This window comes from Schistocerca gregaria, chromosome 6, assembly GCF_023897955.1.
Source record: "Schistocerca gregaria isolate iqSchGreg1 chromosome 6, iqSchGreg1.2, whole genome shotgun sequence".
In the NCBI taxonomy this organism is placed as follows: Eukaryota; Metazoa; Arthropoda; class Insecta; order Orthoptera; family Acrididae; genus Schistocerca; species Schistocerca gregaria.
The window spans coordinates 388,042,557-388,055,264 of NC_064925.1; the positions used below are offsets into that span (position 1 = coordinate 388,042,557).

The 12,708-nt window shown below is 39.0% G+C and overlaps 1 protein-coding gene across 1 annotated transcript in view; it reads right to left on the reverse strand.

Annotated features, from left to right (window-relative positions):
- Positions 1-12,708, reverse strand: part of LOC126278071 (coiled-coil domain-containing protein 85C) — a 94,164-nt gene that overhangs the window by 22,503 nt on the left and 58,953 nt on the right. The window contains exon 4 of the mRNA XM_049977902.1: positions 4,415-4,542. Coding sequence (XP_049833859.1) covers positions 4,415-4,542 — 128 coding nt within the window. The remainder of the gene's footprint in view (positions 1-4,414; positions 4,543-12,708) is intronic.

Below are 12,708 nucleotides of genomic sequence, written 5' to 3' on the forward strand. Positions count from 1 at the left end.
CCCACCTAACCATTCCCCAACCCCTCTTAGAATTCCTTTCCTTCAACTTGGACTCACCATCCTGCCCCAGGTCTCTTCTTAAGAACACCAAGCTTTCAGCAGAAGAAAGGACAGCCAACACATCCTCAAAACGTTTCCTGACTTAATCATCTTTTTTATGTCATCAGTCACCGGTCTGGTTTGATGCAGCCCGAAAGGAATTCCTCTCCTGTGCTAAACTCTTCATCTCAGAGTAACAATTGCAACCTACGTCCCTCAATTACTTGCTAGGTGTATTCCAATCTCTGTCTTCCTCTACAGTTTTTGCCCTCTACAGCTCCCTCTAGTACGATGGAAGTCATTCCCTCAAGTCTTAACACATGTTCTATTATCCTGTCCCTTCTCCTCATCAATGTTTTCCACATCTGTCAACCTAATTTTCAACATTCATCTGTAGCACCACATCTCAAATGCTTCGGTTCTCTTCTGTTCCAGATTTCCCACAGTCCATGTTTCACTACCATACAATGCTGTACTCCAGACGTACATTTTCAGAAATTTCTTCCTCAAATTAAGGTCAATATTTGTAGACTTCTCTTGGCCAGGGATGCCTTTTTTGTCATAGCTAGTCTGCTTCTGATGTCCTCCTTGCTCTGTCGATCATTGGTTATTTTACTGACTAGACAGCAGAATTCCTTAACTTCATCTACTTCGTGACCATCAATCCTCATGTTAAGTTTGTCGCTGTTATCATTTCTATTATTTCTCATTACCTTTCTCTTTCTTCGATTTACTCTTAATCCATACTGTGTACTCATTAAACCGTTCATTTCATTCAGCAGAGCATGTAATTCTTTTTCACTTTCACTCAGGGTAGCAATGTCATCAGCGAATCATATCATTGATATCCTTTCACCTTGAATTTTAATTCAACTGTTGAAGCTTTCTTTTATTTCCATCCTGGCTTCCTCGATGTACAAATTGAACGGTAGGGGCGAAAGGCTACATATTTGTCTTACACCCTTTTCAACACAAGCACTTTGTTCTTGGTCCTACCAGCAGACAAAGGTTCCACCACTGTCATTATGAATTGCAACAACTACCAGGTGGAAGGTCCAACTTCTCCACCTATAAACTCTACCACAGTGATCCCATCCCAGAAGTCCAACATAACCTTAAATTGCTGCCAAAAATCTAGCCTCTCGCACCAAAGATACCAACCACTCCCTTCACTGACACTCATCATCCCCACCCATTTACCTCCCAGATCCTTACTCATCACTGTTCACACCATTTCCCTGTACATCAACACCTCTCATGTCCATAGTCTTGCAGCTTGAACATCCTTCAGACTTTAAAATCACTACCTCATTCCTCATACACCTTACTAACTTTATCCTAACACACCATTACTTCTCCTTTGAAGGCAAGTTATATGAACAAATCAGAAGCACAACCATGCCAGACCTGTTACAGGCTTATCCTGCCACATCAGAGGCTGGGCTATGTGTGAAAACAGCCATGTTGCATACCAGATATGATGCCACCATTGCATAGCTTTTATATTGGTTGACTACCAAGCAGCTGTCAGGATGTCACCAACAGTAAAGCGGACCACCATGTGCTACAATATGCACCTGAACATAACAAGGCTGCTTCACAACCTAGGCCATCTCGATCCTTCCCTCCATCACCAGCTTTTCTGAATTGCGCAAATAGGAACTATTCTTACAATACATTCTCTGCTTCCAAAATTATGCTGTTTTCAACCTATGATAACCTACTGTCCCCACATCCTCCACCCAACAGTTGCCACCCTTCTGCCTCATCACCTCCTCCCACTTCACATCCCCTCACCCTTATTGTGCACGCACTGCTCTCTGCAAAAACACCCAGCAAGGTTCTCCCCTCTCTGCTCTTCTCCTTTTCTACTTCCCCCCTCCCCTCCTTGCCCCCTTACACTGTGCTTCACAGCCTTGTCCTGCCGCCTTTTAGTCCCTGCGCAATCCATCAGACAGTGCTGTTCTCTCCACCCATCTGTACACTGTTATTCCACCCCGTATCCTGCACCACTCCAGATTGCTGCTTTTGTTCAATGCAGAGCAGCTGAAGATAGTTATCATGTGTGCATGTTTTCTGATGAAGGCTTTGGCTGAAAGAGCAGTGTGTAAAAGCCTTTACATTGTGCCTGTCTGCAATTCAAAGTGTCACCTTTTATGGTGAGTAGCAATCCACTCTTTTCATAATATAGCTGATAAAGCAAGCAAAAAAGATGTGTGAGATATGCAACATGCAGAATGTTAATAAGAGAAAAATGCTTGTACTCTGAGTGAACTAATCGTTAAAAGACTACACGACCATTAATTTTCAGCTTTTTTAAAAATTATATAACTGGCAGTGGAAACTTTACTGAAATATTATAACATACTAATATCACAAAGCCATCACACTGCATACTATTGATTAAACATATATCTGCATATATATATATGTAACTGATGAGAATTATGCTTTATATGTTTGTTGAGAAAAATATAAAAGTTAACTATCAACTGAAGAGCATGAAGTAAGTAAAACTGTACAAAACTAAAAATAAAAATGTCAGTAGCCTTACATGAAGCACCAGTATATGTACTGAAACAATGCATAGAGAGTACACAAGCTCCATTAACAAACATAACATATGAACCCTTTGCACCAGGGAAATTTCTGGAGTATTTAAGACAAGTAAGTGTTGTATCTCAGCTAATGCAAGGTAATGCAGAAGACATACAAAATTACTGGCCCATTTGGCTGCAGTAATCATTATAAAAAATAATACAATCAATTATGAAAGACAGAGTAATGAGTTACTTGAATAAATATAAACTTTTAAGTGAATCACGGTGTGGTTTCCAAAGTGGTAGAGGCACGGAATCAGCCATAGCAGAACTCACAAAAGTGATACTTCATGCTCTTTACACACATGAGTGGGTCACAGGCATAGTTTTAGATCTTTAAAGGCTTTTCATATTGTTGACCGTAAGATTCTACTAAATAAGCAAGAAGTATTAGGAATAAGAGATGTAAATAATAACTGGTTCTGATCACACCTGGTAGGTAGGGTACAATAAGTAGATAATACACACCTCAAATAAGCCCGAAGTTTTAGTAAAGCACTTATCACAACCAAAACACATTAATACAGGAATCCTTTAGGACAGCGTATTGGAACCAATACTGTTCCTAACATACATCAATCACTTTCCCTGTAGTGTCAGTCATGGTGAAAAAATTCTTTGCTGATCACGCAGATAGAGTCACTGAGAAAACAAGAGAACTCCTTGCAGGGAAAGCAAATCAAACTCTCAAAGATGTTTACAACTGGTGAATAAGAAATAATGTGACAATGAACAGAAAGGAAACAGATTCCATGAACTTCAGTTTGAAGAGGGAAAACTGGAGAGATGGCATCTCTATAGACGCGTAACAAATGCCAAATTTATAGGAATAAATACTGATTTTCAGTTACAGTTGTGTGAACAACAAAGATACTTGCAAACAGAATGTTATCAGCATATTACGACCTTAGAGTCCTGTCATCAGTATGTAACAGCCAACATTGTTTAATTACATACTTCTCATATGTGCAATCAATTGTGAGCTATGGCATACTTTTCTGGAAACAAACACACAAAATATGGACACAATTTTCAGACTGCAGAAAAGAGTCATAATAATGATAATAACCAAAAATAGTAGTCAAGCCTATTGTAAAGATGTGATCAAAATACATAGGATTTTAACTGCCCCAAGTGAGTATTTGGGTTATTCACCAACAATCATAATGGCCACAGAGTTCATAAGAATCAACATGGATAAAATGACATTTAAGTTACCACTTTTGAAGAAACAATATCATGTAATGGACTTTTCCAGTCTCACAGATTTCGGTCAGTTGGCATACTTCACTCAGTTCATCTACTGTTTCCACAAGGACTACATATTTCCAGTTCTTTGCAAGGAAAATTAAAAATGAAAAATTGCATGTAGATCAAGTAAGGAAAACAAAGTATAAATTCTGAATGAAAAAGAATTAAACACCAAGGAACTGCAACCAGGGAATCATGCATCACTTTCAAAAAACACTTTCATACACAACTTTCAAGTGAACAATTACTTTCTCAATGAAAATATCTTTTTGTGAAATCTGTCCATTTCCATCAACTGCTTTTCAACATGGATAAATATGTAACAAGCAGTAACAATGGGGTGTGGCTGCACACACATTTGCTTTGATACTGCTAACTGACAGGTCTGTTATGTATTTTGATGATTTGCAAAATTATGATATTTTCAATCCATTTTCTGTCAGACACACTACAATGCACACACTTACTTAGCACTGTTATGGTAGTTAGGAATATTCCAGGAAATCTTTCACAAATATACTTACATCAGGGTCCCAACTGGATGCAACAATGCCGTCATCAGTTCCACCCAGTTTTTGCTGAAGTAGTATCTTCTCCTCTTCCAGCTGCTTCACTCGTTGTTCCAATGACCGCACATAATGCATCATTTGATCTATGGACAAATTTTAAATATTTAACTAAAATTATCAATGATAAATATCAAGACATGAATAAATGTCATGATGTTAAAAGATTTCTAAATTACTGACATTCTGCCACAGAAACATATTAACATCTTTATTCTGTATTTTACCTCTGTACTATTGGGTAGCATTAAATGTATATTCTATTTACTGCTAAAAGAGCAATATTCCAGATAACGAATTTTCAGCTACTTCAAAAACTCCTTCCAATAATGCTAGTCTTATGAGTGAAGTCAATATGGTCACATATATCTGATTTCTAACATTTTCATGTGGAATTGATTATACTGGGTGTCTGTCTCAAGAGTTATCAGGCACATTTTCTCTGGTGTTTAGGCAGATATTTGCAATTTTATGACTGAAGCCAGCACAATTAAATACAGCTCATCCCAGCTTTCATGTTAATAGAAAGCCTCTCTTTGTGTCCTGTTAGAAACAAAATTACATTTCCAGTGAAATTTTATATGCTTGTTCAGTGGCCCAATCCCAGATTGGTCTAGGATGATATTCATTTAGTGATACGTATTTACAAGGCAACAAAACATGAAGAATATACAGCACTCAAACAGTGACTGAGAAAGGCTGCTCTATGCTGTCTGCTGCCACCATGCAGCAGTGTTACTCAGTCACTGCTGGTACACTGTCAATTACTTGGGTTTTACTGTCCCTGTTAACACATATCGGTAAAATAAATATTGCACTAAGAGTATACAGACATGTATAGTTCTATTTAAAAGAAAATAAAAAAAGTTTGCCACAGGAAAAAACTGACTTTTTGGTGACACTGGGGATCACATGACAGACATCATGAGCAACATTTGTTTAAGCAAACTCCAGCTACACACTGCAAAAACAAAATTGCAATTATCTGTTGACAAACAAGAGAAAGTGCACTTGATGACACTGAGGAGAGACATCGTCATACTTATGACTGCATCATGCAATATCTTTCTCAACTGATGATGTGCTTTTGGTTTTTCTCAGGATGCCATCATTTTGCCGACTTCATAATAGCAATCATTAATGAGCTACAGTTGTCCAGGAAGTGAGCTCATCACGACATTTGATGAAGATGACTAAATCAGTCATTGAAATTACTGAAGGTATTTCAATTCTGTCTGTTACTACAAGGAAATGCAGGTTTTCTTTAGTAATGAAGATGGAATTAAAATACCATTCAGTCTTCATAAAGCAGCTATGGACAATACGATGGCACAAATGAACAATTTAATGATGCTCGCTCATAGAAATATTGTGCATAAATATTGAATTGTCAATCCAGGTGAACACTATGTTCTTTGAAACCCACAAAATCATGGAAGCTGCAGAGTAATCAATACAAGATCCGTGTTGAGTAAATGGTGCTTGGGTCTACTGCCAGATAATGTGTGAACTCCACGTCATCTAACTGATACAACTACCTGACATTTTCAGATGAACACTGTTGGTGGCTGTTGGCATGTAGCAATGGTTTGTGTTCACACTAACACGGTTTTCTTATGGAGGCTGTGACTGGAAGTTATGAATGGCAGAAAGCATTGCTACCAGCTTGACAGTAGCATTTAGAGGCTGTCCAACGACAGGATGAAAAGGTGGGCTGCTGCATGCATGCAGTATGACTGGTGCTGCTACAGGGTGTAAACAGGGTAAAGAAAAGAAAAAAAAAAAAAAAAAAAAAAAAAAAAAAAAAAAAAAAAAAAAAAACGAAATTTTCCCTAGCTTTCCATGTTAAAAATTTACTTTTTACCAGTTAAACATACATTTCTTTCACATGTTAAGTGACAATGTTCTTTCCCTTAGAGCTGTAAATTTACAAATCCTTTGATGACAAAAGATTCATACACTGGCATAAAACGTCGCAGCACTTTAGAAAATGAAACCCGTAAAGACAAAGTGTTTTTGAAAGATCTTTGATGTGCAAAAGTATAAATACGAATTCTACCAAATACAGCATGCTAGCTTCTGAAGCACCGAAACAAGAGATTGCAAAGTGTGATGTGCTTTATCAGCCAGCCACAGCTCATGTCATGTGATCTTATCAACCAATGAGAACAGATACTCAGAGCATAGGACAAGTGATGTGGTCAGCCAACAGCAAATGTTAAGTGCCATGAACACACAAATAGGGGAGGGAGTGGTTACACAGGATCCTAATAGCACAGCTTACACTGCAGCAGCTGAATATTTCTGACAAGAATGACTATAAATTTCACTGCAGCGCATAAAAAAATTTGCGTCTTACCTGGCTGAAAACATGTTCCATCTAGGACTCAACTTTTCCGCAGAAAAACCAGTTGAGTACGAAATTGCTCAAGAAAAACTAACATTGAAGCTTGGTCTTTTCTAGTGTGTGTGTGTGTGTGTGTGTGTGTGTGTGTGTGTGTGTGTGTGTGTGTGTTTTACCCTTTAAGTTACATCAAACACTAATGTGCCTGTAAAGTTTTACATAATGGCATAAATGGCTGGTCTTCTGGGATTGAAATTTTTCTAGGTGGCTGGTCCCCAAAGTGTTAAATTTTGAATGAGAGTCTAATGCTCCTTTATTTAAGAAACTGATTGCATATTCTTATATGTAACGCAATGCATACTGCGTAAAAGGAAATTTTGTAGAGTGAAGGCTTTCACGACCGGGTGACATGGCTGTTGATATACTTTCCGGGATGTGAGGTCGTGGTCCAAGAACTTTTTCTGCTCCTTACGTTTCGTCCAGGACTGCGCTGGACTCAATCAGAGGCGCTGCTCCGCTGAGTCAGCAAGACTAAGCGGAGCAGCGCCTCTGAGGAAGTCCAGCCCAGTCCTGGACGAAACGTAAGGAGCAGAAAAAGTTCTTGGACCACTACCTCACATCCCGGAAAGTATATCAACAGCCAAAAGGAAATTTACTTTGAAAGTAATGCTTCTCAAACCACCATTCATAATATTTTCCAGTGATCTTTTAAAAATGTATACATTTGTGATGTCATGCTCATCAAAAGCAGTTTGTTGAAACAAAGTACTGCACAGTCTTCATCCTGAAGCCTTTGACACATTTTGCTCTTAGCAGATGCTTATGTGTGCACTGTGTTTTGTTGTTGTAAATGGCACATTTTATTTGTAACTAAAGTTTTTGTTTGGTGTTATTCTCTCATTTATGTTTTATTGCTTCAATGTTATTCTGCAGTAGAAGGATAAAATACAATGCTTTGTTAAAGAGTTTGTCCTTACTACTGAAAATTACAAAAATTTAACTGAAAATTAAAACATCGATAAATTCCTAGAATTCTAAAAAAATTCCAGGTTTTTCTGAATGAAAAGTATCCTGCATTTTTGCTGAACTTTCTTGTTGTCCCAGGGTGTACGTCCCACGGTGTGTACACCCTGGGTCACTGTCACTGTAGCTAGGAGCCAAACCAAAACTGATTGTTAGATCTCGCACTGAAAATATTTGCCCTGCTCATGGCTATCTGTCTGCAGAAAGCACAAGGTTTCAGGCTGTGCTGAGATGGTATCCAAAATCCCTATTGAAGGGTCTGTCGATCATGTGATCGTATCACAACTTCTACCTTATGGAGGAAAGACACTCCTGCTTTTGGCAGCGTATGGAAAACAAGTTTGAGGTGACCCATGTTGTATGTTAACTGAGGACCTAGAAACGACAGAGGCTCCGTTCCCGCCGCAGCCGCAGTGGTCCACAACCCCATGACGACTACCGCAGTCCACTTCACACCTCCACCGCCCCATGTTTGCGAGGTAGAGTAATGGTGGTGTACGCATATGTGGAGAATTTCTTTGCACAGCAATCGTTGACATAGTGTAGCTGAGGTGGAATAAGGGGAACCAGCCCACATTCGCTGAGGCAGATTGAAGACCGCCTAAAAACCTTCCACAGACTGGCCGGTTCACCGGACCTAAACACAAGTCCACCGGGCAGATTCGTGCCGGGGACCGGGCGCTCCTTCCCACTCTGGAAAGCCGTGCGTTAGACCACTCAGCTAACCGGGCGAGCAAGGTGTCCCATTGTGAAGCATAAACATTGCCTATGTTTCTACACGATATAATTCACTAAATCCAAATATTTAGTTTGCAATGGAGGCAGAAAGAATAGGGGACTACTTTCACAAGATGTTCCTGTATGAAGGAAAATGAATGGATTTTAGAACATAGCCTGTATTGCAAGCCTGCTCTCACTGATATCTATTTGCAAACTACAAGTGGTCATTAGCCGGCATGGCACAGTTGTATATTTTACACACTGGTTCAGAGGCCACATGTCTTATCCAAGTCTGATAGCCTGCAAGGTGAGGAACATATGAGAACGGTTTTCAACAGAACATCTATTCAGGGAAACAAATTCATTCCACATTGTAAACTAAGTGAGCCCAGCACAGTCGACACCATAAAGAGACAGACAATGTCATGACCCTCCAGGCATCAAAGATTATCTTTACTTAATTTATTGTTTTATTTAGCCTAACCAGATAACAAAGCATATTAGAGAACATTCTCATTCTCTATGTGTACTTGTGGTTCAGCAATGCACACAAAAGATGAAAATCTTGTATGCTTAGTGCTCCACAGCTTTAAGCCTTTCATAACAGACATGTCTGCTTGTGTCTGTGTATGTATGGATGGATATGTGTATATGTGTATATGTGTGTGTGTGTGTGTGTGTGTGTGTGTGTGTGTGTGTGTGTGTGTGTGTGTGCGCGCGCGCGCGCGCGCGCGCGCGCGCGCGCGCGCGCGCGCGCGCAAGTATAAACCTATCCTTTTTTCCCCCTAAGGTAAGTCTTTCCGCTCCCGGGATTGGAATGACTCCTTACCCTCTCCCTTAAAACCCACATCCTTTCATCTTTCCTTTTCCTTCCCTCTTTCCTGACTAAGCAGCCGCAGGTTGCGAAAGCTCGAAATTCTGTTTGTGTGTTCTATTTATTGTGCCTATCCACCGGCGCTTTCCCGCTTGGTAAGTCTTGGAATCTTTGTTTTTAATATACTTTTCCCATGTGGAAGTTTCTTTCTATTTTATTTAGATAGATAGATAGATAGATAGAGATAGAGAGAGAGAGAGAGAGAGAGAGAGAGAGAGAGAGAGAGAGAGAGAGGGGGGGGGGGGGGGGGCGGGGGAATTGCAACATGTTAGGAAGAAACAGCCAAATATTTGTGATAATGAAGACCTAAGCTTCACAGTTGCCCTGTTAGGACAGAGGCAGGGAAGATAAAAATTTAATGTTATCAATTTTGATTTGTTTAATTTATTTTTCCTTGTTTTGTCGAAACATGACCAAATACATGGCATACGTTTAGAATAGGTGTAATGGTAACCTTTTAGGCAGATTACTTATGTCAATAACAGTTTGTAATTTTGATTAGTTAAAAGATGTTAAAACATACATTTTCCACAAGGTGCCTCTTAAGGCATGGGGAATGGGAGGGGGGAGGGGGAGTGTCTTATATGCAGGGTTGCCTTAAATGCAAGGTCATCTTATACTCAGGTACGTACAGTACATCAAATGACTGTGTGTCAAATATGCAATATTTATGATGTTAAAACTGATATGGATCTCTGTAGTACACAGTCTGACATATGTACATGTTACAGATGTCAAACTCTAAATAATCACACTTTTTTTAGAGTTTTACAGCTGTAAAATATACACATCAATTTTAAAATCATAAAGATTTAATACTTGACACACTCATCATTTGGTACAGATGCACACAATACATGTCACTAATGATAGACTGTGTGCCCAAATGTTGGTCTGGCAATTAAATATTTTTATATTCGGCTCGTGTTGTATAGCAGCTGTCTTTCAGCAATTACATCTGAGATGTTACTATGAAAATGATTATAATTACTGACACAAAAATAGTGAAAGTCAACAACAATAAAGTAGTGTTACAGCTGAAGATAAATGAGAGGAAGTGTATTAAGAAACACAGTATGCATGAGATTCCATGCCAATGTAGGTTGTTGTATGTTAACCAGTAGTGTTGTACAGCGCATAATCATAGCAATGAACACAAATCTCATATTTATCTGGATCGAACAGAAAAAAAAAATCTGTAAAAGCCAAACATTATTTGCCACAGGGGTAGACAAATATTATATCCTTAGTTTTCCTGCTTGTGGGATGATGCATATTTGCTTCGTGGAAAACATTACCAGTAATCAACATGGTTTCTGTATCCTCACATAGCTGCCTTTCATTAATTACCATCACATCACAACGGGAAAGGCAACTATTTTTTTTATGGGGCCCTGTCACAGTACAGTAGAGGATCCACATTGCAACCAATTCTGGTTCATCCCCAGCTAAAGCAACTGTGATCTTCCTAGGCACAATGGCAAAGGGGCAACTGCCTTGATGAAACATTGTGGGATTTACATAACATAATGCAATAGCAGACAGGTGAATAAAATATTCAATGGATCCACTGAGAAATGGCAGTGTGGCAATGGACCAATATTAATTAGAAAATGTTTTCAGAATTATAGTGAAAAAGTGTTGAGTGAGTAACTTATAGCAGATGCCAGCAAACAGCCAGCCAATAGCCTGTGTGTACGTGCTTGTCTGTGATACAAGCAAGTCACTAGGAGCTGCACCTTTACCTGTTGTTCTAAATAAAAGGGACACAAGCATGGAAGAGGCAGGGAGTCATTATCAGATAGCCACTGTGAGCAAGCATCTATTTTGTCTGATGCTTTGATCACATTTTTAAGTGTTTTTATTACTCCAAGGAAGAATTATTATAAATGCTGTGACTTAACTACAACATGTATGAAAATTAGGATGAAAAATGCCAAATGTTACATTACACTATAATATTTGTAAACCTCTCTCATTTTGATTCCCTTCCTGAATTTTGCAAATCTAACAGAAACAACATTATTTAGTTGGTAATAACTTTGTTGGAATATTTGTTAGCACAGTAGTCAGAGATCAATTTAAAACACGAAGCTGTACCTATTCCAATTGATGTCTCTCTCAAAATATTTTTATACAGGTAGCACCAGAGTTGTGTACCATCATGAGAATGGTAGATACTGAGACTAAGCAGTAAGAACCAGAAATTTAACCGAGTTTATTCAAACTAAAATTACAACAATAAATTACACTTACACTTCATAACAACAAAAATAATCAATTTTTGACAATATAATGTAACTGGATAGATCAAAAAGTCTACTCACCAAATGGTGGCAGGAGAACACACTTACACAAAGTGGTTTATTTTATGTTAGCTTTTGGAGCCAGTGGCTCCTTCTTCTGGCAGAAGAGTTGAAGAGGAAGGAAGAGAGGTGAAGGAAAAGGACTGGGGAGATTTAGGAAAAGAGCTGCAGTTCAGAAAAGTCGCCCAGAACCCCAGGTCAGGGAAGATGCGCCAGATGGGATGAGAAGGAACAACTGATTGTTGGGGGACTGCACTGGACGAGATTTGAAAACTTGAGAGCTTAAAAGTAGAAGACAAGGTAATGTGCAAGACGGAGATTACTGCTAGAACATCGTGCATGAGTTAATAAGAGTGAAATTAATGTGTTAATCATATACTTCAACAACGCCATGACTTCCTAAAATCATGTCCTGAAATGACATCCATTCTGTATAAAGGCACATGTCATATATCAGCTGTTATGTTAACACTGTTTTGCCTTTTACATCAGCATGACTACCATCCAGTTATCAGTTAGGATGAATGGGCATAGGCAGAGAGTGTATACTGTCAACATACAATGTCCTATTGCAGAGAATGCTCTACAACATGACAGTGATGACCTGGGTGCCTGTTTCATCACACACCATCTGGATTCTTCCCCCAGACACCAGTTTCTCAGAACTCCACACGTGGGAACTAGAACTACAACATGTCCTTGGTTTTCGCCACCCACCTGACCTTAACTTACATTAACTCCTTCTGTCTCAGCATTTCTTCGCAGTAACTTCACCTTTCTTCACTTCATTTTACTTTCTATATCTTTCATTTTCTGATCTGTCTATTTTTTACTGTCCCCCCCCCCCCCCCCCCCCACCTCTGTTGCACTTAACTTCTCACTGTTATTAACTCTTGCATGATGTTTTAGCAGTAATATCTGTCTTGCATATTTCCCTGTCTTCCACCTTTCCAACTCTCAGGTTTTCAAATTTCATCCAGTCTCT